The following is a 27,441-nucleotide window of genomic DNA, read 5'->3' on the forward strand; positions in this document are numbered from 1 at the left end:
TGAGTTGTGCAACACCCATACAAGAAAGAATGGTCTTCAGTACCCCTCACCCACCTACCTCCATACCCAATATAATCCTTCAGGAAGCTTCTCTCCATTCAATTCAACAAATATTCAAGCATTAAATTATATTATATTATATTATATGCTTTGCTGAGCCCTGGGCAGTGCAACCCATGCAATATACACGTTATCTTTATACACAACAGCAACAGGTGACCAACATCAAATCATGAACATTTAGTTCATGATTTGACATTCGTGTATGTATATATATGCATATGTGTGTGTATAAAGATATCAAAGTCATCAGGTTGCTAAATGCCACAAGGGCTTCTCCATTAAGGGATGGTCACACTCCAGTGTAGATATTCTAAAGAATTCATTCATGCAATACTTATGAAGCACCTACTCTGTGGATGTGCTCTTCTAAGCACTAGATAAGACAAAAGATTAATAAGACATCAAATCAGATAAGGCATGAAATAAAAATCATGTTCTCTCAAGAAGCTAATGAAAGATGCACATAAGTAGACATGGAAAATTAAAATATGATAAATATGAAAATAATAGTTCAGTTTATATAGTGCTGAAATGCTCACAAAACGCTTAAGTCACAACAAACCTCTGAAGTAGGTAATGTGAGTTTTATTATTCCCACTTTTCAGATGAGGAAACTGAGGCTGGTGAGAGGAGTTAGTGACTTATCCAGAGTCACAGAATTAGTAAAAGAGCTAGATATCTAATGCTCTAAAGAAAATGTACTCTAGATTCAGGGTTCAGAGGCATATATTTAGACTCACTGTCCTGGGTACTTAAAATTAATAAAGGAATGTTTTCATGAACAGCATACAGTATTTGAATCCCCTTGAATATGTGTTAAGTTTTATGAAATTCAGTCAAGTACATGTCTTTTTCAGTGAAGTACAAATTGTGTCCAGTAATTACCACCACTTAAAGCTTGAGAGACTTCTTAGGGAGAAAAAAAATGCCAAGTTTTGTCTTGTGAGTCAACCACCCAGCTCTCTTAGGAGCCACATTCCTTATCACCATCTTCCAGACAGTTCTGCATTAGCAGCTAGACAGAGAAGGTAGGGAGAACAAGGGATGCATTTACTTTCCTGTGGAATGTAATTGTCTGCCGTTTGTACAGGATGATGACAGACCTATGATTGATGTCATGGATCAGCTGAGCTCTTCTGTTCTTGAAAGTTTTATTCATGTAGCAGTCTCAGATTCAGTAAGTACCCATTTGATTGTGGATTGTGCATGGCTCCCAGACTAAAAAAAAAAAAGCATTCCCTACCAAAATAAAAAATATTCATGGAGACAAAGAAAGATGCTGTGAAGAATTTGGGAGTTTTTATTGAATAATTTATCAGTCTGCTAGCAACATGTAAAAAACAAGGACAACTTTCCTAATACTAGTCTAGAGTTTGTCCTTTGATCATGCGCCATAGAATCAATAGTATTAATTTCTTGGAGAGCTACAATTTCTAAGAATTTGACAAGAGATTTTATTAGCTTGACATTGATTTATCACCACCTGAATATATTCTCCCCATTAAAAATATGCAGTCAGTTCTCAATTTTCTGCGCAAATCAACAGTAGCACAAGCACAGCTCACAATTTTATTATCTCCTTTTTAAAATGAAAGTACAGTGTTGGAATCTGTGCTTACTTTGGATAGATATTGAAAGAGGCATATATAATGGGCACTGGGCAAGAAAAAGTCCCATAAGTGTCCACAAAGCATATAGTGCAGAGAAGTTGCCTAAAGATAACTGGAAGATAGCTATCTATTTATATATGACCTGAAGGCATATGCAAGATTTACATGGTCTTATCTAGTAGAGGTCAAACAAAACCTCAACATATTTTCAATATCCTTGTTTCTCTGTAGGTCATTAATAATGATCTTAAATTTTATGTTGATGTGTATGATTCCTATATTAAGTAACTGGTACTGCTTTTATTAAGTATTTCTCAAAATAAAAATATTGTGCCAGGTGTAAATTAGATCTGGTATATCCTCAAAGCACTTGGGGTTATGCATGAACTTCTTTTAAGTAATGGGATAACAACATCATATGTAGGAACTCATGAGGTCCAAGAAATCTTGTATATCTAAGTACCCCACTTAGACTCTGTCAGGAGTTTATCCAAAGGCAATGTAGTCTCTTAGAAAGAACACCAGATTGATAATCTCTGACTCATTTATTTTCTATTCAACATTCACATCCTGACTTTGAAGATGATAAAATCTAGGAATTTCTTTATCTTCCAAGGTGTTTTGAAATGTCTGACTTTGTGGTTTGGTGCCACAGGGCAAAAATAATACAGAGTTCCAGATGAGAATCAGTTGGCTCATTTTCTTGGAAATGCAAGGGAATGGCATTAATAAAAGCCATTCCACTTCATTGCCTCTCTAAGCCGAAGGAAAGAATATTACCATATGGGAAAAATAAAACTAATTCAGGGAGAAAATCAGCTATTATAACACTTACCATGACTGTATCTAAGGTTATTAAGAAATTGAGTGGTAGATTTTCAGAATTTGTCGTGTTTTAAAAGAGTATCATGAAAATTAATGATATCATTTAAAGATGATACTTTGCCAAGACTGAATACCGTGTAATTATAATAACCAAAGTTGGCACTGAAGAAAAGATGAGAAAAGTCACGTTTTTCCTTCCCTGCCAAAGCAGGGAAATCTGGATGCAGAACATTTCGTATATTATGAGATCAAGTTGATGTATTGGTTAGTTTTATTCAACTGTGTCTTTTTTTCCTCTCTTTTTATCCTTTGCTGTGAGGGAGGGGATGTTTGGAAGTTAAGGTCATATAAAAAAAATCAACAAAAGTAGGAAAAAAATTTTTAACTTTGAAAAAGAAACAAAGATGATACTTTGCCTCACTGACTGATTTGATTCATTTGGTCATCCAGTAGATACCTTTACTGGATGCAGGAGGAATTGTGTAGCATGCAGTTGTAGTGTGGAGCACACAAACAGTCTTTGCCCTAAGGAATTTACAGTCTAGTTAAGCTAAGGCACACACAGACACAGAGTAAAAGCAGTGTATGAGAAGTGATATGAAACTGACCCAAACCAAGTGCTCTTGGAATTTAGAGAAGACAGTGATCACTTTTGGCTGGTTAAGGTGACCTAGAAGGATGTCATGAAAGAGGGAGCTTTCAAGATGGACATACAGGGAAGGATTTGGAGGTCAAAAATGGCCTGATAACAATATCTGGGGTTTTTTTCTACCAACAGGCAACATTACCACTGAACCACAATGTGGATTTGCAGTGGTTGGTAGAATGGAATGCAGTCTTGGTAAATAGCCATTATGATGTCAAGAGCCCATCCCATGTCTGGATCTTTGCCCAGTCGGTCAAGGACCCCTGGGTTCTTTGCCTCTTCAGTTTCCTTAGACAAGAGAATTTACCTAAGCACTGTCCAACTGCACTCAGCTATGCCTGGCCTTATGCTTTTACCAGACTTCAGTTGGTGATGCCCTTGGTGGATCCAAAGTGAGTATATTCCTATATACACTTTTCCATGATAGTATTCTCTAACTAAATGCCTCATCATTTTCAGTGAGAAACTGAGAACTGTCATAGGGCTCTCTTTGCTCAGTAAAATAAAATTAAACCTTTATTTTTCATTTTTCCAGTTATAAATGATGTTTTTTCCCTAGTTAACCAATATGAGTGTTTGAAATTTGTATTCATTTAATATCTGATATCTCTGATAACCAGGAAACTGGACTTCATTGTCATTTTTTCTAAATATCTGCAGTAGTCCCATTAATGCAAAGAAAACCAGCACTGCCAGTAGTGGGGACAACTATGTTACCTTGTGGAGAAATTACCTGATTCTTTGTTTTGGAGTCGCCAAACCCAGTATTATGAGCCCTGGACACTTGCGGGCATCTACGCCTGAAATTCTGGCTACAACTCCAGATGGCACCATGAGCTACGATAACAAGGTGACATGGCATGCTCCAGAGGCATGATTTCATTGATTTTTGGATCATTCACCTAGATTCACAGGGCAAGTTGCACTGAACCTGTCCTTGGGACTGTAGCATGAGCATCTCATCCTACACATTTGCAAACTACACTGGCCTGAGCTCTTGTCCCAAGAATTTATAAGAATAAACCTGATGTTTTCCTTCTAGGATAAGCAGAGAAACGAAGATGCAAAAGTGTTGAATTTTTCTTAAAATACTGCTGAGTGACTTACTGGCACTCTTGCATTTATAAGAAATGGGGAATAGGACTGAACTTAGGATTCCAACTCCCTCTGCCAGCGTTCAACATGTCAATGCATTCTTTGCAATTTACAGTGTTAGAAACCAGTGGTGTCTAACTCAAAATACAAAGGGATTCTTGTGGAAGTCATATTAACTTAGAAAACCACAAATTTACATTATCTATGTTTTGTGTTCTTATTGATTTTGTTACACATTTTCCACTTTATATTTCAGTCTGGTTCCTGCTCACTAAGGACTTTTCCAGTTTGATATCTCAGACCCAGAGCACTGAGAGGTTACAGAGTCACATAGTCAACAGGCGTCAGAGGCAGAATTTAAACCCAAGTTCTCCCTGGCTTTGAGGCAATTATACTGTGGCTGGCTCTCATTGCAGTTATTACAACCCTAAATTTCCATCCTGTGGACTTGATTTTTATCCTAAGATATTCCTTAATTAGACTATTTGATCAATGATTACTTTGCAGATTTTGAAAATAAAAATAAGATCACCATGCTACAATATTACTCATGCTTTGAGTTAATGGGAACCTACCATCAGTAAGCATCCATGAGATTGTAGACTTTCCCAAGTTGGGAGGGAGCCACCATGCTGTATTTAATTTGTGTTCCTTAAGTTATGGCAACACCTTGGAATATGATTCAGTGTTTTGAAATCTAAATAAGTGTTTATTCTTTCAGTTGAGTTAACTCTTGAGTTAACATGTTACCTTTTTCACTTTTAATAAATACTTTTTAGGTTGTAGGAACCCCATCTGTGGGAGTTCTGTTGAAACAATTGGTGCCTTTGATGAGACTTGAAAGCATTGAAATCACAGAATCTCTGGTATTAGGATTCGGAAGAACAAATTCACTTGTTTTCAGGTACGGTGCTCAAACTGATGTTTTAAATTCCAACAGTGTGCTGTTTTCATAGCCTTGTTTTACATTGGCTGTATATTAAGTCATCTCATTTGTCATTCATGGGTGCATAGGCCCTGAGAGTTTGCAGGTTTTGCCTCCAGTGACTTGCTTCAGTTTTGTGATTGAGCAAGCCCTCTTTGCTTGCCACTTGGCTACCCCATGCACATTTAAATTTTAGGCATTATAGCTTCATTGTTACAATTATCTTGTAATGGTGTCTTTTGAAAAATGAAACATTTTTTTCTCTCAGAAGAAAGCTGAGAGTTTTGAAACTCAGACATGGACTTTCAGGCAAATAGCCAGGCTGTCTTCTGCCGAAGCCATACACTTGTGAAGGGGGTCTTCATAAAAATACAAAGTGCACATCATCTCAAAGAAAGATAGAATTTCAGAGTGAGAGAAGACCTCCATGGCCATCTGAAGCACGAGTGTAAAAAAATGCCCTCTACTAACAGTAAATAGTAGCAGTAGCTGGAGTCTGTGTAGCACTTTTAAAGTTGGCAGAATGCTGCGCATGTTGTGTTGTTGGATCTTTCCAACAACCTACTATGTTAGGTGATATTCTTATTCCCATTTCGTAGAGGAAGGAACTGCAATTGAGAGAGAGAGGTTAAGTGATTTTTCCAAGATCACATTGCTAGTAAGGGTCTGAGGCCACATTTGAACTCAGGTCTTGTGAGCTATAAATCCAGTGCTTCATTTTTTTTTAAATGAGCATTTATTAAGCACCTGCTATGTGCCAGGCTGAATGCCAAGCACGTTACAAATGTTAGCTCATTTGATCCTCACAACAACCCTGGGAGGTGCTATTATTATCCCCATTTTACATTTGAGAAAGTTGAGGAATACAGAGGTTAAGTGATTTGCCCAGGGTGATACAGCTGATGTCTGAAGACACATTGGAACTCAAGTTTTCCTGATTCCAAGCATAGCTACTCCCTGATAAATGGTGATAGAGCCTTTGAAAACTGCCAAGGAGGTACCTGATGACTTCACCAAGGCAGTCAGAGCAGGGAAAACAAAATAAAATATTTTCCAAAATTTTCACAGAATTAGAAAAGAAAAGACTCCTAGAAGTACAAGCGTATTTCAAAAATAAAGTTTGATTGTGTAATTTAGAAACTAGAGGTGGATCTAAAGAAAAAGAGGGGCAGTTGCAAAAGACTTGTCATAACCATTAGGTTTAGGGAGTTTCCCTTTTAAAAAATACTGCATGATTGCCCATGTATAATTTAAATCAAATTGCTTGCCTTCTCAAGGAGGAGCAGGGGTGAGAGGGAGAAATTTGGGAGCTCAAATTTTTTAAAAAAACAAGTGTTAAAAATTGTTTTTACATGTAATTAGAAAAAATAAAATATAAATTTTTTAAAAGAAAAATTTTAATTTTAAAAATCTTATAAGTTCTGGTTAGCATGGGGTAATAGAAAAATTCTAGTTTTCCTCTCAGAAGACCTAGGTTTAAGGACCAGTTCTGCCACTGGGTTGCTCTATGACCTTGGACAAGTCCCTTCCTTTCCTTGATCTCACTTTCCTCATCTGTAAAATAAGGGAGTTAGACTAGATGATCTCTGAGTTCCGTTTAATATTCTACAAAACTCTGATTCTCTTTACTGAGGTACAAGTTAACCAGAGTTTTCTTCTAGATGAAGGCCCAAAACATACAGATGTAACAGTAACAAGAGTAGCATGTTGGTCATAAAAAGCTTACAAGAGTTTTCATTAGCTTTCATCATAACCATGATATAGAAGGAGACTATTATATTTATTCCTTTTAATGAGAAAATTGTAGCATATCTAATCCTGTGATTTACCATCTGAGGCTGTATCTCTAAAGCCCTCAGAACATTTAAAAAGTCCTTAAGTTCCCACATGTTCAGGTGTCTGACATAATAGAGACAAAATAACTGGACCCTTGTCTGAACATGGTTTTCATTCATGCCACCTATGCACCCCAGTTCTGGTAACTTTGTTCCCGTTGCCATTTACAAATGATTTACCTTTTATCTAATAATTCAATAAATTAATACAAATCTGAGATTCAGGGACAATAGACTCATCAAAACTGAAAGTTTATCATCTAGAATATATGACATGGGACCAAGTAAGTTATAGGTATTTTTCTACATAGGAGACAGAACTGTTTCCTGTGGTATGTTGATTCTGGTATCTCATGAATCCATCTCATAGTTAAATTAAGGAAATTTACTGACTGAAGTATTAAAGATGATATTAAAAAAGCAGACCCATAGGCAGATTCCCCCTAAACCAGGGGTGTATGGATTCAGTCAAAAGGCCACCCTTGAGGACATAGATGGCCACAAGTGGCCTCAAAGCCGCAGGTTCCCGATCCCCACCCTAAACCATATCATAGTAAGTATTATATGGAGTAATTTTTCATTGGGATACTCTAGCCCTTAAAAATCAAGCAAACAAGTACATCTTGAGGCCTACTTTGTGCTTTCAACTCTAGAGGCAATAAAAAATATAAAAATGTATGATTTGTACACCACCTCATTTCCTCTTATCTGAGCTTTTGAACAGCCTTAGAAATGGTCTCCCTGCCTCATGTCTCTCTCCACTCTGGTCCAGTCTCCACCTACCTGCCAAAATTATTTTTCTGAAGTATCGGTCTGTCCATATCCCCTCCCACACACACACACATGCATACGCATGCACACACATGCACACACACTTCTAGAATCTCCCTGTTACCTTCAGAATCAAATGTAAAGTTCATTTGGCATTCAAACCTCTTCACAACCCTAGCCCTTCATACCCTTCCAGTCTTCTTCCACTTTGGTAACCCCTGCCTCCTCTGAAATCCAGATACATTGGGGCAGTTGCTGCTGTCCCTACCCTCCAGCACTGTCTCCCATCTACATGCCTTTGCATTGGTTATCACACATGCCTAGTGTTCTACCCCCTCACCTCTACTTTAGTTTCTCTGGCTTCCTTCAGGACTCAGAGACCTTAACTCTGAAAATATCTTCAATGTCTCTAGTCACTTACATATTGTCTCTCCTGTTAACATGTAAACTCCTCAAGAGTAAAGATGGGGTGTTGTGGGGGATTTTCCTTTCTTTGTATCTTCTTTGCCTAGCACGATACCAGACATACAGTGACTGCTTAAAAATAAATGCTTATTCACTGACTATGGGGCAGCTAGATGGCATGGTGGATGTCAGATTCATAACAGTTTTGGTAAAATTTTTTAAAATTTCAATGCTTTTAAATCTAAACCTCAACTTATTTTTCTTCTTTGATAAAAAATCAGTAGGTTACAGATAAGGAGCTAATGAAAATATGTTACTGATAGCCTGTGTGTTAGCACTGGGGAGACTCGATGGAGCACTGAGCCTGGAGTCAGAAAGATATGAGTTCAAAGCCTACCTCTGTGGCCCTGGGCAAGTCTGTACAATGAGCTGGAGAAGCAAACGGCAAACCACTCGAGTATCTTTGCCAAGAAAACTCCAAATGGGGTCATGGAGAGTCAAACATGATTGAATGACTAAGCAGCAACAACAAATTAACTGTCTTACTTGGGCCTGACCCTCAAGGAACTTAGTGTCTAATTAAGAAACGACGAAGCAAAGAGATTAAATCTAAGATTTTTTTTTTAAGAAAAAGTGAATATAGGAAAGGGGCAGGTGCATGGGAATATTGAATATGAACTTGGTTCCAGTGATCATAGTCTTAATAATTGTTTTAATACAATTTTTGAAGCCTTTAATATTTATGAGACAGAATGGCTGCGTGTGTGTTTGCTACATACTGATTGTGAGACCCTGGGCAAATCTGTAAATTGAGCAATTGTTATTCTTGGTGTTCTGGACAATTCTTAAGACTAGAAGTCTCAGAAAAGGCACTGAATGACTTTGTTAGAGGGCATCTCTTCTATGCCACTGAAATTGTAATTCCAGTCCCTGTCCTTTAATTATACATACCTGTTTCACCACAACAACCCCACAAAGAAGGCAGGGCAGTTTCATTCCCCGTAGTTTATAGCATGATCCCTGCCATTTTTTATAGTGATGGATGATGGTTTGGGGTTTTTGTTTTTTTTCTTCAGAGAATTGGTAGAAGAGCTCCATCCATTAATGAAAGAAGCATTAGAGCGAAGACCAGAAGTAAGTGTAATTGGATTAGCATCTTGGCTTGCTTTAGGCACTTTTATAAAGTGAAATGCAGTGAAGTGAGCCTTCAAAAACAGAAGTACATAGGCATGAAATTGGCAATGACTCTCACCATTTTTTATTTCTATTCTTTTTCTAACGGTAGAGACATTTCAGCATTCATTGAGCACCCATTTTGACATAATTCCTCTTCTCAAAGGTGATAGGCCCTAAAATTAGTAGAGCAATATACTTCAATAGTCACATAAATAATAAATTGCGACTTTATTCATTGAATTGAGGCTCTTAAGTTTGGGATTGACCTTGGGAGCTTACTGTATGTTTGTGTTTTTCATAGGAAAGGACCAGGGTGGGAAATACTCCATTGGAAGATGCAGATAAGATGTTAGTCTGCACTGGTAGTGAAAATTCCTCACCTGAAAGTTCTTCCCTATTCTAGCTAAATTGCAGATCTAGTTATAGAAAAATACGTAGTAGTCCCCCAAAAAAACGCTGGTCCCCATCTGGTGAGTGAGACCAGTTAAGTCCTAACATTTTTGTCTTATAAATATTTATTGGGGAAGTATTATCTGATCCCCATTATCTCCCCTTTTCCAACAGCCTTATCATAGCAAACCTTTTCTGTAAGGATTAGGTAGGCAGAAAAATAAATGCACATCACTTGTTAGGTTTAGAAAAATGAGTATGATTGGATTACTATTATTACTGCCCTTCTAAGATATATTTGATTTTCTGAGGCAACGTTTTGTATATGGTTTTGAATGTGACCTCCTCTTAAACAGAACAAGAAACGCCGAGAAAGGCGGGATCTACTAAGACTCCAGCTGCTGAGAATTTTTGAGCTTCTTGCAGATGCAGGTGTGATAAGTGACAGGTAAGGTCATGATCACCCAGAGCAGTCACCTTTTCCATTTGGTGATCTCATTTTTCACTATTGCCTAGAATATTTCTAAAAACGGAAAAGGGGGTGTTTATATCCTGGGAAGGTCAACAAACTTCCTTGGGTTTGATAGTTGATTCTTCACTGCAGAACTTACTACCCTGATAGGGCGCTGTCTAAAAGCTTCAATTCTCCTTCATTCTAGCACCAATGGAGCCTTGGAGCGGGACACGTTAGCACTCGGAGCTTTGTTCTTAGAATACGTGGACTTGACTCGGATGCTGCTTGAGGCTGAAAATGACAAAGAGGTTGAAATTCTCAAAGACATCCGAGCCCATTTCAGTGCTATGATAGCCAACTTAATTCAGTGTGTTCCAGGTAAAGTGATACACCAATGAGTGTTGCACTGTTCACTTGAAACATCATTTTTGTTCCCCTTTTGCCTCTGTGTGGCTCAGGGCTGGATGGAAGTGTTTTATTTATTTTTTTGGACAGTCAGAAGTGCCAGCGAGAACAGATTGCAGCAATTGAAGAGAAATGGAGAGAGAGCAATAATGAATTAATTTGACTTTGTCTTTTTCTTGTTATTTTTGTCCTTTGTTTTAGTTCCTGTGTGAAATAAAGAACCTGTGTGATTTCAATAGGAAAGAACTCATTCAAAGGAAAGCCTCTGGAGAGACTGTGAATTTTGTGTTGTTTTTTTCTTCTTGGTCTCATTGTGATAATGTCTTAGTCACTTCAACTTAATTCTTACAGTCGGGTTCTAGCCATAGTCAACAAAGAAGCCAAAGTTTCTATTTTGTGTTTTATTAAGTTCCTCATTATAATTATTGTTACATGGTTAAATAGAATCTCTCTATCAGATCAAGTAACTATAAAAGAGATCCAAACTGAACAAGAAGATTCAGGTTTAAAGTGGTCAGTTCAACAAAAAATGAAAATAAACTAGTCACATAAATGAAAGGGAGGATAAGCAGGGAGGGGTTGTCATAGTATATACACAAGTACTTGGCTAAAAGTTTCACTTGGGGACCTATTGTTTTGGTGTGGACCTATTGTGTGTGGACACAGCTTTAATGTGGTGTAATTGAAAGAATATTGGACTTTAAGTCAGAAGGTGTGAGTTGGAGTCTGACTCTGTCACTTCCTAGCTATGTGACCTTATTCAAATCATTAAACATAGTAGACATTTGCTCAAATGGTTAGTTCCAAGGAGCACTTAGCATTTATTAATGGGTTACTTATTACTCTTAAGTACTTAATAGTACTTATTAATGTCAACTTGGAGTAAAGAGTAGTTAAGAGCTCTGGCCTTGACCTTGGGCTCATCAACATTTTATCACTGACATTTATCAGTGAAGGCATAGATGACTTGTCAGATGTGCCTAGTGTGATAGTTACCATGGTAGATGACAGAGTCAGGATCAAAAATATCAGAACAAGCTAGAATGATGGGTCACATTTAATGAGAGGGGAGGTGATAAATGTAAAGTTGACATTTGGCTTCAAAAAGTCAACCTCAGAAGTATATATTGGGAAAGGTGTGACAAAACAACAACTTCTAATAAAGAATCTGTTAGTTTTAGGAGATTAAAAATTTGATATGAGCTAACTAACGTAACATGGAAACCAATAAAGGTAATGCCATCCTAGGATGCATTAAGTGTAGTTTAACATGCAGAACAAGCATTTCTGTTGTATTTGGCCCTAGAGCACATGTGGAGTCTCATATTGGAAGGAAGGGAGGAAGGGAGGGAGGGAAGGAGAGAGAGAAAGAAAAAAATCAAGAAAAGCCTTGCTTTCAAGGAGATCATACTCTAATCAAGGAAAACAACATATATAAAAGAAGATTCAGCCATGAAGCAGATGGAAAGATCCAGAAATCCTAAGGGGATAGCAGTGGAGTAGGTAGTCCAAGGACCATGTAAAGGTGCCAGTTTTTTTTTAGTAGGTAGTCCAAGGACCATGTAAAGGTGTCAGGTTTTTTTTGTTTTTTTTTTTTTTGGTATCTACTGCTCACTACCTTGGGCATTAAGGGAAATTATGTGCAAAAGTAAGTGAAAAGAAGACCTAAGTTTTTCATAGTCTTGTTTCATGAAACAAATGTTGTATAAGCTAAAGAAATTTTTAATTTGCCATTTTTTTTACTTTTCTAAAAACTTGAAATATATGTATTGTGAGGGCTCAGACTGCACTGTTTCATTCCCCAGTTCATCACAGAAGATTTCTCTTCCCCCAGCAAAGTTTGAGGCACCATCTCTTCATCTTATTTAGTCAATGGGCAGGACCCTTCAGCATTATGTTCACACCTCTGGATCGTTACAGTGATAGAAATCATCAGATAACAAGATACCAGTATTGCGCGTTAAAGGTAGGTAATTGTCTTTTCCTTACTATGAAATGCTACTATCTCTTTTCTAGGAAAATACTCATAAGATGTGAGTTTATATTTTTAAAAAATCCAAGATTACATCAATGTGGGGATGCTTTCCACCTTGCAAATCCCATCACTTTTTAGTTGACTATTTTCTTGAGCTGTTATGGTCAAAAAATGTCTTTCTGATCTCATCTGAGCTGGTCCTCAGGTCTGTGCTTAGAGTCTTTGCAACCTGATAGTATGTTTTAGAAGTTACACCTCATCCAGGGTCATCTCCAGGCCATGATGAGACATCAGAAGCAGATGTACATAAAAATATATATGCATACATATGTATGTGGATATGTGTATTGTATTATGGGTATGTGCATATATACATTTGTTCATGCATAAATGTATATATACACATCTGTATATGCATTGTGTTCATTTACATGCATATACATGTGTGTATGCACACACACATACACTTAGAGTTGCACCCTGCCTCAAATGTGCCAGCTTTAACAGTTCATCAGTTTTTCTAAATAAATGTCAAGAATTTTTCTTTTCTGTAGTTAACCCTTTAAGTTTATTGGTTAAATGTTCATTATCCAAGCCAAATTTTAAAACTCATATTCTACTTATAAAGAAATAGTGTGGCCTACTGGATCTCAAGAACTGTCTTCAGAGGCAGGAAGACCTAGGTTCAGCTCCTCCCTCTGACACACACTGATTGTACAATGTCTAGGCCATTTGCCCTCATTAAGACTAATTTAAGTCGAAGAGCTAGTACTGATCTGTGTTAGTGGAGGGAGTTTCCTCCCCTGGGAGTTCCGTATACCAATGGTCTGCTCCCACTCCCCCCAAAAAAACTCCTCTGATGTTCAGAGTCCATTGACTGGAAACTGTTTAGCCAAAGTCCATTTTCTTTGAAGTGCCAAGAAATAATCATTGCATTTGGAATGTCACTTCCTCACTAAGTCTAGATAAAACCACAAAAATGCATACCCTTTAAGTGAATGGATCATTTATAAAGGGCTGAAAATTTAGGGCCTGACATTTGGTGGTAGGATTAACTAGGGAATATTTTAAGACATAGCAAATACTTACAGTGCTTCAGATGGTCCTCATAAATTATAAATCTAAGCTTTCTTTCAAGATTGCTTAGTAGATTCAATCAAATATCACTAAGAATATCCAAGACTTTACAAAGCCCTGATCTTACCTCTGTATTTCTCTCTATTTTTTTATTTTTAGGCGATGTCAGCAGTGCTGTGCTGTGGTCCAGTTTTTGACAATGTGGGCCTTTCCCCAGATGGCTATCTGTACAAATGGCTTGACAACATTCTGGCTTGTCAAGATTTACGAGTAAGTAGCTGCCTTATTTTAAAATATGTTTTGTATTTTGTCCTATTAAGTTCTTGAGAACTGTAAACAGTTTTCTTCATTACTTCCAAAACAAACCCATCAGCCTGTTGCAAGCATTTAAGTGGCTTCTGTTATATACAACATCAAGTCACGTTAGAAGAATGAAGTTTTGCATGGGGAATGCTTACTGTTTTTCTACCTCTGTCTATATTAGTTGCTATTTTAATATGATAAACTATTGTCAAGTGCGTTGCAAAGATATGATGAGTTTTTATCTGCTGCTAAGTAGCAAATCAGGGGTATCGGCCAAGTGCCAAAATTAATTGAGTTCTCCTTTGTAAGAGCTCCATCCTACATAGCATTCTCATCTGCTTCTAGACCCTGGAAGTAAGTAAAGCAACCTTCATTTTTTTCTCCCTCACATCCATTGCTAATGAAGACAAAATGGCAAGTATATAAACTTTAGGTGGAGGCAAAAAATTAAAAAAATTTTAAACTTGCTAGTTGAAAGGGAAAAGAAGGTCACAGATAATAGTTTCTAGGTCTGTTCTGAACAAACATATATAAATCAACTTTATGATGTTTGAAAGCATTTCTGTAACCATCATTTAATCTTTTCATTATCTTTAGATTAACTCATGTTTAATACTAATTAAAGATTCTAATGAAAAGGAAGGACCCTGAATATTGTTATCATTTTTTTCAAATATTGACAGATGAACCACTTGTAGGTAATGCCTAGTAATTAAATTCATAAACAATATTCCCGCCATGTTTTATGCTCTAAGTACAGTCATGCTACATAAACTACAAATACTATGACTGATCACATGTGAGCAGGGCTTAGTGTTGTAATCAAATAGAACTTACAGTAAAGTTAACCTACCTGAATACATACGATAAAACATTTAATTATATGCCTAATGGTTAGTGTGCTACATGATAATTTAGCAAATCAAAGTTTAACAGGTTTTCTTTTATCTTTGTTAGTATCTATAAATGTCAGTATCTATAAATCTATAAAAAATATATAAATTTTTAAAAAGTGTTTACATGTTTCCTTTCAGTAAGCTATCCAATCCCTGCTCTCACACACAATTGCCCAAGTACTCATAAACATTTGCATTCATACAGACACAGTTCATTATAAAACAGCTTAATCAAGAGTCCAGAACAACCTAGATTTCCTAGACTCTCTTTCCAAAGGAATGGAAAAGAAAGAAGGGAGATCCAGACTAAGGGATAATGAAGATTCAGGATAGTAGGCTAGAAGAAGAAAAAGAGGATGGTGAAAATGGACACTCGGAGTCTTAGGACAGAGGGAAGGGAGAAGGTCTTACAGTAAAGCAAAATAGAATACAGATTCTAGAACTTGTAGAAAAGATGATCTACCGCCCTACTAAAGTGTGAAAAACTAATATTAAATAGACATGAGGACAATGACAGGCAGGAATGGAGAAGAGAGGACAAAAAATAATTTTTTTTACCAGCTTGGCATATGGCACCTAGTTGTTTTATATCCCATTGCTGCTACCACTACTACCATTTTCTCACTGATAAGTCATTCCTGTTATCCTTTTGTTGTGGAATTGTATAGCACTCTCAGGAAATGAGTCTTAGAAGCCTGGGAGTGAAATGGGTAGTTGTTTCCAGCCTTTTAGAAGCCAAACTTAGATGAAGTCCATCACTAGATCAAGGTTGTTCTCTGTCATGGGATATCAGAAATTAAGAGTTCAAGGGCAGAATGGGAGTTATGCTGTATAACTTTTTCACTATGGTCAGTTACTCTACTTCCTTTCCTCTGGTCCCCAGGGTCCTCTTTTTTGAAGCAGTGGGGTAACTGGATATGCCTCACTTTCTGGAGCTTTTCCCACCCTGTTTTCCTAGCATTAAGGAAGCAAAGATAGCAGAACCCCAAATCCCAGAGCCCTATATCTCTTAAACACTCTCTTCTCTCTCTCTCTTTTCCCTCTCTCCACCACTCCCTGCCTCCCCTTTTTCCCCTTTCTCCTTCTTCTTGGTAGCAAGGCCCTGATGGTTAACACTTCAGTCCCTTCATTATCAGTAAGCACAAACTACTTCCACCCATTTCTTTCCTGCGCCAGCCCACATTTGCTCACATTTCTCTGTGAGGAAGGAGGTGCTACTGAAGGGGAGAAGGGATAAGACTTGGAGCACCTCAGAAAACCTTTGTCCGGGAGCAGTCCTGATTACCTAGAACTCTGCTTAGCCTTGGGTGAAAGGAATTTCAGACCTTACACAGTTTAAGGATTGGACTGTTCACAAATGGTTATCCATTTTTAAATCTTAATATAAGACTGAGTGGCAAGAGAGGTGGTTTGAAAACCAGCAAAGCCAGTTCAAGTCCACCTGCTGACATCTGCTGGGCAAATCACTCAGCCTCTCAGTGTTCTTGGTAATCCATTAAAGCAATAAAGTGTAGAGAAAATCCCAACCTACTCTGGTAGAACGAGTTTCCTCATCTGAAAGTTCTCCATACCAGTGAAGTCATAGAACCTGTCCCTATGACTATCCTAATCAAATATATCTCTCTGTACTTTGAGAGTTTAAAAACTAGAGTAAATACCATTAAATGGATCCCATGTTTTTCTCTGCATAACTTGCCAAATTCAATTTTAACCTTCTCTTATTGTTATGAAGAACTTTACACTCAACATGCAGAGATATTTCTTGAAAATTGACACTTATGTGAATCTGAAGGTGCTCCATTGCTGCCTCTGCTTTGTGGGCAGTCTGTGGCCTCAAGGCCACACATGGTCTTCCAGGTCCTCAAGCTTTACAGAAGAAGGCCATGTTTGGCCTCCAGGCTGCAGGTTCCCCATCGCTGGTAGAATATTCTTTTCTTCATCATAGACATTTTGTGTATGAGCCTCGAATGTTCTTTCTGTATGTAAGAATAATTCAGTGAAACCAAATATTTTTTAAATACTTACTGTATTTGAGACCCAACACTGTACATGACAATAGACATTGTTTTGTGTATCTTCAGGTCCATCAGCTTGGCTGTGAAGTTGTAGTTTTGTTATTGGAGCTAAATCCTGACCAAATAAATCTCTTCAATTGGGCCATTGACCGCTGCTACACGGGCTCCTACCAGCTTGCGTCTGGGTGTTTCAAAGCCATAGCAACTGTCTGTGGAAGCAGGTATGTAGGTATAGATATATTATCGGTGGTAGTCAATTGTTTTCAGTTGTGTCTGACTTTTCATGACCCCACTTGGGGTTTTCTTGGCAAAGATACCGAAGTGCTTTGCCATCTGCTTCTTCAGGTCATTTTATAGATAAGGAAACTGAGGTAAACAGGGTTAAGTGACTTGGCCACTGTCACGCAGCTAAAACACTTACTAAGTATCAGAGGCTGGATTTGAACTGATGAATTTAGGGAGGTCAGTCTTCCTGACTCTAGGCCCAGCACTTTATCCACTTTGCCATCTGGCTGCCCGATATAAATACAGGCATAGGTTTGGCATAGATATTGGTATAGATGTAGATATAGATAAAGATGTAGATATTGATAAAGATATATAGGTGATGTTGATACAGGCATAGATATAAATGTAGATATAGATATAGGTGATATAGATAAAGGTATAAATATAATGATATAGGTATAAATATAGATACATAGGTATAGATGATATAGACATTTATCAGTTTAAGAAATAAACTTGAAAATTGGAATTAAATCTGCTTTTAATAATGCAGATCATTGAGAGCTGATAATATTTGAAATTATCTGAGCAAAGCAAAAATAATAAATGAGAATACAGAATAACCCAGAATATCCCAAAGAGTAAGTCTTCAGAGCAAAAAAAAAAATGCTAGTTATACTATACTGGGTACTGTCCAGAATACATGTGGACCATTGTGTTCAGTTCTGAGCGTTGGGGTGTTTTGGGTTTTCTTTTTTTTCTTTTTTGGTTTTTAAAGAAAGACATTGAAAAAAAGGAATAAAATGCCTCCCCCCAAAAGAAAGGCATTCAGGATGGTGAGGAGATTCAGAGTCATTTTATATGTAAAATAAATAGTTGAAGGAATTGGGTATGTTTAGTTTGAAACAGAGAAGTCTTGGAGGGGCAGAGAGAAGATAGCCACTTTAAATATTTGGAAGAATATTTGGGAGAAATTAGACTTATTTTGTATAACAAAGAAGGCAGAGCAAGGACCACTGAATAGAAGTTCTAGTGAGCCAGATTTAGGTTCCATATCAGGAGTGGTTACCTAATGATTAAAGAGCTCAGAAGAGTGAGCTGCCTTGTGAAAACACTTAGGTGGACATCACTGAAAGTGTTCATGCAGTGTGGATGATCTGTGAGGGATTTTGTATATGGGATTCTAGCATGGGAGGATCAGACTGGCCTGGATTACTTATGAAATCCCATCCAATTCATTTATTCAGAAAACATTTATTAAACACCTACAACATGCAAAGAAAGCACTGCTAGTTACAGAAGGAGGTTTAAAAAGATGGTCCCTGCCATCAGTTATAACCCAGATGAGAAGTAAAACTATGGATGTACATAAGTAACTATATTGCAAAATAAATGTAAGTGAGTAAGGGGGGTGCAGAAAGTATATGAGAATTCCAAGGAAGGAGAAATCATTTCTGATGCCTGATGAGAGAAGTCTCTAATGGAGGAGACAGCTTCTGCCTTCCCTCACAGACTACCTTGTAGTTTGAAAACTTTGTATTCATTTACATTTTTTCTCTTTGAACATATGTATTTACTAGTTGTCTATACACTTATATATGGACTAGTCATCTCCCCTTAGGAGAGTAAGCCCTGTGAAAGACAGGATTGTTTCATTCATTGAATTTCTATCCCTCGAGCCTAGCATAATGCTTGTCACAATGTAGGCACTTAATATCAGTTGATATTAATGGAAAAGGTACGTTCCACGTGTGGAAAATAGTGTGAACAAAAGTCATAGAGGTGAAGAATCAGTGGGTGAGTTAGGTCAGGAAGCAGTAAATAGTTCCATTTGGCTGGATTCTATATGGAAGATCTGTATATAAAGTCTGGAAGCCATGTTGATTCTTTCATTCTACCAAAAGAGTAATTTTAAGTTCTATAAGCCTTTCTTTTTAACCTCAGTCCCTAGTGAAGTATTAAGATGGAAATGATGAGACCTCCCAGATGAAAATGTCTACATGACAACAGTTTCTCCAAAAGAATCTATAGAAAGTCTTATGGAATCCTTGGGGCTCTACAGAAAACCTACTGCAGCTCGAACCAGTCATTTATGCCCTGGGCTTCAGTTTCCTCCTCTGTGTGTTAGGAAATTACTGTCTAAGGCCTCTGAGGTCTCTTCCAGCCCTAAATCGGTGAGCCTTTGATCAGCCCCACCATGCTGGAAGAGCCTCCAGTCCCCTGAACATGCAGCATGATTTTTAGGGACCCTGATGAGAAGAAAGGGTCAAGGGGCAATTTCTGGGAAATGATTACCTTTTCCCCTAAAGAACAGCACTGGAGAAACTCAAAGAATATAGTTGAACATTAATTTGTACAGAATATCATAGAAATCTGATGTAGTTACTTTTATTTTTCACTGAATAGTGCATTTTAAGCAACAATCTTGAATTATCAGACTGAGGCAATAAGAGTCTGTCAGTCTTTAATTTTAATCAGTTAAGTTCCACTGTTATTTAATCAAAATGTCATTTTTTATGAGGCACCTAATTCTAATAGTATAGAGAGACTAAATCCTAGAGTCAGTGTAAGTAACCAAATATGTATAATTTTATATGTATATGTATGTATTCATGTATATGAAACATGTGTATATACATATATGAATAGACATTCAGTAGTTGGAATCTCATGCTTTGATTTTTCATAAATGGGAGTTTCTATTTTTTTGTTCTCTGTAAACACAATGGCAAAAGAACTTCATTGAAATAGTCCAAATTTTCCTTTAAAATCATGTTTCCTGCTGCTTAAAAAAATGCAAAAACAAAAACATGATTAAGGAAAATTAATCATCATGAGAAATTCCCAGGAAATTTTGGCAGTTTTCTTTGTCTATGTTTTACTTCTCTTGCAACTTTTTTGATAGCCACATCTTTATGTTTTTGACTATTTTTACCTGGGAACTGAAATACTATCTTGTCTTCTCTGATTTGGTTCTATTTTCTCTGAAAAAAAAATAAAAGTTATTAATATTTACCCATGGTAAACTTAGTTTGAACTGTCCTAGACAAATTTAATCCTTTAGCCAGATACCTTATGAAATGACATACTACCTTCCTCTGAGGAGACCTGGGTATTTTTCCTGTAGGAATGCAAATAAAGGATACATGATTTTAGCAGTATATGTTGTAATTTCAACAAAAATAACGTGTCAGAAATCACAATCAGTAAAGTACTCTAAATTTAAAGTATTTGGGGGTGAGGGGGCGCTTGACAATTTAGGTGTCTGATTTTTTAAAACTATTAATTTGCATTTTTTATAGTCAGTAAGCATTTATTAAGCATCTGCTATGTACCAGGTACCATGCTAAGCTCTGGGGATACAAAGAAAGGTAAAAGACAGTCCTTGTCCTCAATAAGCTCACAATCGAGTAGGGGAGACAGCATGCAAACAACTATGAACAAATAAGATCTATACAAGATCAATTGGAGATTAGGAATAGAAGGATTGAATTTCTGTCTCTTCTCTTAGCCTGCCTTGTGACATTGGATAAGAAAAAAAAATTGTTTTCTCTTTTTACATGGGGCATTTCCTAATTCCTCCCCCCCCCCACCAGCTGCTGGTGCTCTCCCCCCAAATTTTATTTTGTATATACTTTTTAAAATGTGTATGTTCTCTCCTTGGTAGAGTACAAGCCTCTTGAGGGCAGACACTATTTAATTTTGGTTTTGTCTCTATCTCTAGCACCTAGCATAGTCCCTGGCACACAGTAGGTGCTTAATAAATGCTTGTTGACTGATTAATTGCTTGTGTAGTCATGCGTGTGCCTAACAGAGAATATAGACTAGAAAAGCTTTTTATAAAGACACTGAAACATCCTCATCTCATTGACACAATCCATCTTTCACTGTGTCAAGGCAGCCCAGAAAGAGGCCAGGACTGGAGGGTCCAACAACTTGAGTTTATGTCCTAGCTCTGCTACTTCCTATCAGTGAAATCTAGGATAACCTCTTATTTCCCTGATCTTTAGTTCTCTTATCTATAAGATGGAGATAATAATATCCACACTATCTCATAGCGTTGTCATGAGCATCAAATGAGATAACATGAGCCCAAATTTAGAACTGGAAGGAACTTGATACATAACATGATTTGAAAATCTTCAAATTCTAGAGATTAAACTATTAATGAGTCGTTGATACATTTTAACTCCCTCCCCCGTCCGCCATTGCCTCATATGTGTTGCGTCCCCCCTTAAAATGGACGTTCTGTGAGGGGACAGAGACTATTTCACTGTTATCATTGTATCCGAAGCACTTCATATAGAGCTTAGCACATATTAATAGTCAATAAATGCTTTCTATTCATTCAGTAGTTTATATTGCAAAGCGATAGAAACATAGCCTCATTTTTCACAATAATGTGTTCCTGAAAACTTAGATGGTGATTAAAGTACATGTGAAGTGCCAGAGAAGAACTGTTGTGAATAATTCTATTTGATGAGGAGAGGGAAACCAGACCTGTGATTTTATTGGTTTAGAAAGCTCCATGCAGGTCTTCAACCTACAGCTTTAGGTCAGGAGTTCTTGTCCTCTTGGTGTCTCATGGAAACCTTTGGCAATCTGGTGAGGCTTTGGACCTTTTCTCGGGGGGTGGAATTATGTGGGCTTTTTTAAATTGATAATTAAATGAAAAGTTGATTTTCAGTTAGAGGTTAATGAAAGTAAAGATTTTATTGTTTTCCCATTCATGTCCATGGACCCCCCTCTCAAATCTACTGGGGGTCTGTAGATCCCAGGGTAAGAACCTCTGCCTTAGAGAGTTTCCCTGAGAGATTAAGCACTGTGTCTGTCACACAGACAGGATATGTCAAAGGTAGAACCCAGGTCTGCCTGACTCTGACTCTAACCACTTTATGCCGCCCCGGTACTCATGATAAATTCTTAAATAAAAGTAACTTCTTATTTTCATAAAAACAAATATAAAATGACATTTTTACAAAACATAGCCATTTCTCAATTTCCTTTTCTTATCTCATTTTGGATTTGTTTTATGTTATGTAGGTTATGTAAATTTGTTTTATTGCTAGGATATTATTGATTGTTAAAACAAGGCAGTAGTATACATTTTTAATGGTTTATTCAAGTTTAGTGTTTTTCCCTTTAGTTTCAGAAAAGGACTTCAGGCTTTTATATTTTTTCATAAATCTTTACATTAATAAGCTGCGATAATCAAGTTCAACTCCATACCAACTTTCTTGTGCCTCATGTTTTAAGAAGGATCTTCTAAGGATAACAGTATTCCTAATATTCTTACATCTCAGTATACACACCCACACCAAAGTATATTGGATAAAGAATAGTCAGGAATGAGTAGTTAAAATCATTCCTAAAATAAATAGAATTTGTTCATCTTTAATTATTTGACATTGCTGTTATTAGACCTCATCCCCCGACAAGGAGAAACTTATTTCTCAGACCACTTTTTAAAAGTTTATTTATTACTCTTCATGGCTATGTGAATTAACATGGTTCTAATGCCTAGAAAATTAATTGAGACAATGAGCTTAAACTAAGTTTATTAGACTTAGGCTTTGTTTTCTGACTTTGGAATTGATTTTCCATGGGAAATGCTTTGTGTGAACTATGTGCTTGCAGTCAAAACCATGGCTAGAGTTCTCTTAGCCTGGTGATACTGAGAGGAGATAGAATGAATGTCCTGAGGAGTAGGTACAATGGTGTGAATAGTGGTGAACTATTGGTACACTTTAAAAAAAAAGTCATGGAGAGACAGGACGTTATTATAATTACATACATGTTACCACAACCTGTTAACTAGGCTGATTGAGTTTATAAATAGGCATTATTTATATGTTCTGACCATTTATTCGTCAGTCCTTCCTATTCATGGTTTCTATTTGAGATCAGTTAGTGATGGTGGTCTATTTTTTGGATGATTTCTTCATTTTACAGATCAGGAAATTAAGACATATTGAGATTCAGTGACTTTTATAGGGCTGCCTAGATACTTGGACAATGTTATACATGTTTTCTCTCAGTAGCTCACCAAAGTGGACATACTTAAGGAAGGACATGAATGAGAGTCCTACAGAGTGGGCAGGCGTGGGTGGGCTGTGACCTGCATCATGACATAGAACCTCCTGATTATTGAGACACAGGTTTCATTTGAGTATTGAGTCACTTGCCAGTTACTATTTTCTGGGGTTTGGGATTTTTTTTTTCTAAGTGCATTTGACTGCTATAGTATCCATATGCTTTTCCTTTAATCTTTCATCACATATAGCTAAATATGTTTATATTGCATTTTGTAATTTATATTGGAGCTTTAAGGGTTCTAGTAGTTTGGGATTAAGGGCCCTAAAGCAAAATTCCTTGCATCTTTCTGTTTAAATACTGGCCCCACATCCTGTCAGTCAGAAACTAGTGTCCCTTTATCTCAAGCAGATAGCATCTTCATGCCTCATAATGTAAGCCTCTCCTACAGATGTGCCCTTGCCCATGCTTCTTTGGTCCTCAGCCATTAAACGGCCCAGCTCTAGCACTCTGCTTTGGGACATAGTCACTACTTTGTGTCCATTCATCTATCAACATGAGCAGAATGGTGTTTTAAAATCCCCCAATGTCAGAGAATCCCATGTAAGGCTAGCAGTGAAAGGTAATATATTTGGGCATCTTTAGAGATTCTCTCAAAAATTATAGAAGCCCTTTAAACTTATTAAATGGGAAATTGCCTTTAAAGAGACAACTTCATGCACTGATGATTTTAAAAGAAATGGACCTGCATAGCAATCATTTTTCATGTCACTGTTTTCCCAGCCCTCATGCTCATCTCTTTTTAAACTTTCTTCCTGATAGGAATGTATTTGTAGTGGGCTGGTACCTTTCAAAAAAAATTTTTTTTTAAAATGGAATTTCTCAGACATTATAATTACTACTGAAAGTTGGTCCTAAATCAAAAAGGAAATAACAGGAAAGAGAACAGGTATGGAATGTTTATACCTCCAGGGTAACCGCAGCACTCTGAGGTTAGACTTGAGGTGAATGTCAGTCATTTTACATTTACAAAGGTGCCATTCACCAACTGGCTACCTCACTCCCAAGTATGAAGAGTGACCCATTTTCAGCTCTAGAAAAGAGCAAGTGTTAAAAAATGTACACATCTAACAGCAGTCATCTTTAAACTAGTATTACATAGCAAGAAATAATGTATTTAATAACTGTAAATTCTGCATCACTACCCTTATAACAGTCATGTAATTAAAGATATGCCTGTGTGCACCATGTATAATTTGTACTAAGCAGTGAACTGCCAAGAAATAACATACTGTTTTTGTCCCATTTTTTGGTTTTCCATGCAAATGTGTTTGTGGAAGAATTCAAGTATATTTACTTTGTACCACTACCAGATTTGGAAACAGAGAGGAATGTTTTTGCCTCCACATCTGGTGATATGAGCGGTAGCAAAATGAGGCATGGGTGGCTAACATGATGAAAATGGTATTGGTAAATATGAATAAAATTAATGTACTTTCAGTGGGCCACATAGAATTTCTATAAACCTAATTAATGATTTCAAAGTTATCAGGTCCAATGACTCATAAAATTGTATTATTTATTTTTCAGGAACTATCCCTTTGACATAGTGACTTTATTAAACCTTGTCCTATTCAAGGCATCTGATACCAGCAGAGAAATTTATGAAATTTCCATGCAACTCATGCAGGCATGTATTATTTGCTTTTTTGAAATATTCTGCTTTTAAACACGGAACAGAGATGTTTGATCTAATTGCCCATAAAATACACTACCGGTCTCCACAGTTGACCCTCTATCCATTATACCACACTCTGCCTGCCTGTCTCTGTCTCGCTGTCTCTCTCTCTCTCTTTGTCCCCCTCTCTCTCTATATAAATAATCTTATACTTATATTATTTCATTATACATGTCATTATGCATTATGTATTATATTTATGTTTTTGTGAATAATGAGCTGAAATCAAATTCATAATGAGATGAAAATATATATTCTCTTGCTATATATATATGATATATAAACACATTCAGCTCATCAGTCTCCAAAAAGTATCAGTGATTAAATTATCCAGGAAATAATTCCTGTGTTTAATTTAGGAAAATATTTGATCCCTTGTCCTTTAGTGCTCATTTTAATATATTCATTAACTTTATTTTTTTTAAATATTACATTGAAATGCTAACAGTCAACTAATGACTGATGGGGTATTATTGGTTTTTTTGTGTCATTTCTCACTTTTCTACTTCTTCATAGATTTTAGAAGCAAAACTTTTTGTATATTCGAAGAAAGTAGCTGAACAAAGACCTGGCACTATCCTCTATGGAACGCATGGTCCATTACCACCTCTCTACAGTGTATCACTAGGCCTACTGTCGTATGAACTGGCCAGGATGTATCCTGAGCTCACTCTTCCTCTTTTCTCAGGTATCTAAGGAATATTTGATAATCTTACATACAATAGTTTATTCAGTTATAGAAGTCACTCTCCTTGTCAATTCAATTAAGAGCTATCCTAATGATAAAATTCAGAATTCCTTTTGGCTTAGTTATGACACAGTGCCTGGCATAGAGGAGGCACTTAATAAATGTTTGCTATCATTATTATTATTATTATTATTATTATTATTATTATTATTATTTTAATAAAGTACTATGCTGCTTTTCATTCCACGTGCTTATCTTTAGAGGTGAGCCAGAGATTCCCTACAACACACCCAAATGGGCGTCAGATCATGCTCACTTATCTGCTTCCATGGCTTCACAACATCGAACTGGTTGACAGCCGGCTCCTCCTACCAGGCTCGAGCCCCAGCACTCCAGAAGATGAAGTCAAGGACAGAGAAGGAGAAGTTACAGTTTCATTTGGCCTAAAAGGAAATGGGTGGGGTTCTCCCGAGGCTACTTCACTGGTCCTTAATAATCTCATGTATATGACTGCCAAGGTAAACCAAGAGAAATGTCTTTTCTTGAAGAGTCAAGCTACAGTCGTTTGTTGGTTTTTTTTTTTAAATATAAAATGCTGCATATTATAGACACCAAGGAAAAAGGGTCTCTAACATTCTCACTGTTCACCATGACATTGTGTCAGGAGTGGCCTTTTTTACTGCTAGGATCCTTTTTACTGTGAAGTGGCATCTTTTGAAGATGAAAAGCTTAGGAGATGTGCCTCATGGTTGGTACCCCCAAAGAGAGATTTCTTCTAAATGGTTATGTGTATGATTTTTTTTAAAGAGTCTCCCTATTTTTCCTGGGCCAGAAGTGGAATGGCCACTTACAGACACAGTCCCAGTACCAACCAGTATAGAAGCCCTAACCTGCTCCACTTTTTTTGACCTGGTGACATGAACAGTAGCATATTAATGTATTTCAGTGGGCCACATAGAATTTCTATAAACCTAATTAATGATTTTTCAAAGTTACCAGCTCCAATGACTTTTGCCCCTCCTTAGTCAGCCTAATGGCCCTCTGCTCCTGAGGGCTCCCCATATTGTTGTCAGACTTAGTATGGACACCTAATTGACTTTAACCCCACTCTAATTCAGACCCCCCAAACTCAAGGAATCCCTCAACCTCAGCCTCCCCATAGTAGGGATTATAGGCTTGCGCCATTGTCCCCCTTTTCTCAAGTTCCTCTTTTTTTATTTCTCTCTTCTGTAGTATGGAGATGAAGTTCCAGGACCAGAAATGGAAAATGCTTGGAATGCCCTCGCCAACAATGAGAAGTGGAGGAATAATTTGAGAATTACCCTGCAGTTTCTCATCAGTCTGTGTGGAGTTAGCAGCGATACTATCCTCTTGCCTTACGTGAGTTTTGAGGATTTGTTTTTATTTTAAGTAGATCTACTTGCCATATACTGAATGATTTAATATTTGTTACAGAAATGTGAGAGTTTTCAGATCATGGAGATCTCACTGCCCAGGAGACAAACTTCCTGATATTTTTAGTACTAAGGTTGGTAAGAAAATGGAGGTGTTTGATTATATGATACCTTAATACTAGGAAGAAATAATCTAAATCTAGACCAATTCAGTTTCCTTTCCAGGGAAAAAATAGAGTAAAAGTATGTGAATAGATTTCAGGTATTATTACAGTCACTTAAGCTACCCTACGTGCTTCCTAGGCTAGAGGCCCATTAATATTTGCTCCCTGAGTTGTACTGCGCCAGGTCAGGAATCATGGGCAAATTAACTGGAAAGGTAAAAGCAAAAATCTTGGATAGTGGTTTGAATGTGGAAAAATGTTCCCTTAAATTTCTCAGACTTCTTTCCTTCCAGAATAGACCTCAGCAACACCCTGAGAGTAGCTGCCAGT

The 27,441-nt window shown here is 37.1% G+C and overlaps 1 protein-coding gene across 9 annotated transcripts in view; it reads left to right on the forward strand.

Annotated features, from left to right (window-relative positions):
* Window positions 1-27,441, forward strand: part of FRY (FRY microtubule binding protein) — a 566,260-nt gene that overhangs the window by 436,067 nt on the left and 102,752 nt on the right. For all 9 annotated transcript variants that reach the window (XM_072611868.1, XM_072611863.1, XM_072611870.1 and 6 more), the window contains 14 exons: window positions 1,154-1,240; window positions 3,277-3,536; window positions 3,805-3,994; window positions 5,019-5,143; window positions 9,252-9,309; window positions 10,098-10,189; window positions 10,401-10,573; window positions 12,406-12,566; window positions 13,812-13,922; window positions 16,933-17,087; window positions 24,718-24,817; window positions 25,382-25,553; window positions 25,815-26,071; window positions 26,787-26,933. In XM_072611868.1, the coding sequence (XP_072467969.1) occupies window positions 1,154-1,240; window positions 3,277-3,536; window positions 3,805-3,994; window positions 5,019-5,143; window positions 9,252-9,309; window positions 10,098-10,189; window positions 10,401-10,573; window positions 12,406-12,566; window positions 13,812-13,922; window positions 16,933-17,087; window positions 24,718-24,817; window positions 25,382-25,553; window positions 25,815-26,071; window positions 26,787-26,933 (2,088 nt within the window). The remainder of the gene's footprint in view (window positions 1-1,153; window positions 1,241-3,276; window positions 3,537-3,804; window positions 3,995-5,018; window positions 5,144-9,251; window positions 9,310-10,097; window positions 10,190-10,400; window positions 10,574-12,405; window positions 12,567-13,811; window positions 13,923-16,932; window positions 17,088-24,717; window positions 24,818-25,381; window positions 25,554-25,814; window positions 26,072-26,786; window positions 26,934-27,441) is intronic.

This window comes from Notamacropus eugenii, chromosome 5 (genome assembly GCF_028372415.1).
Source record: "Notamacropus eugenii isolate mMacEug1 chromosome 5, mMacEug1.pri_v2, whole genome shotgun sequence".
Classification (NCBI taxonomy): Eukaryota; Metazoa; Chordata; class Mammalia; order Diprotodontia; family Macropodidae; genus Notamacropus; species Notamacropus eugenii.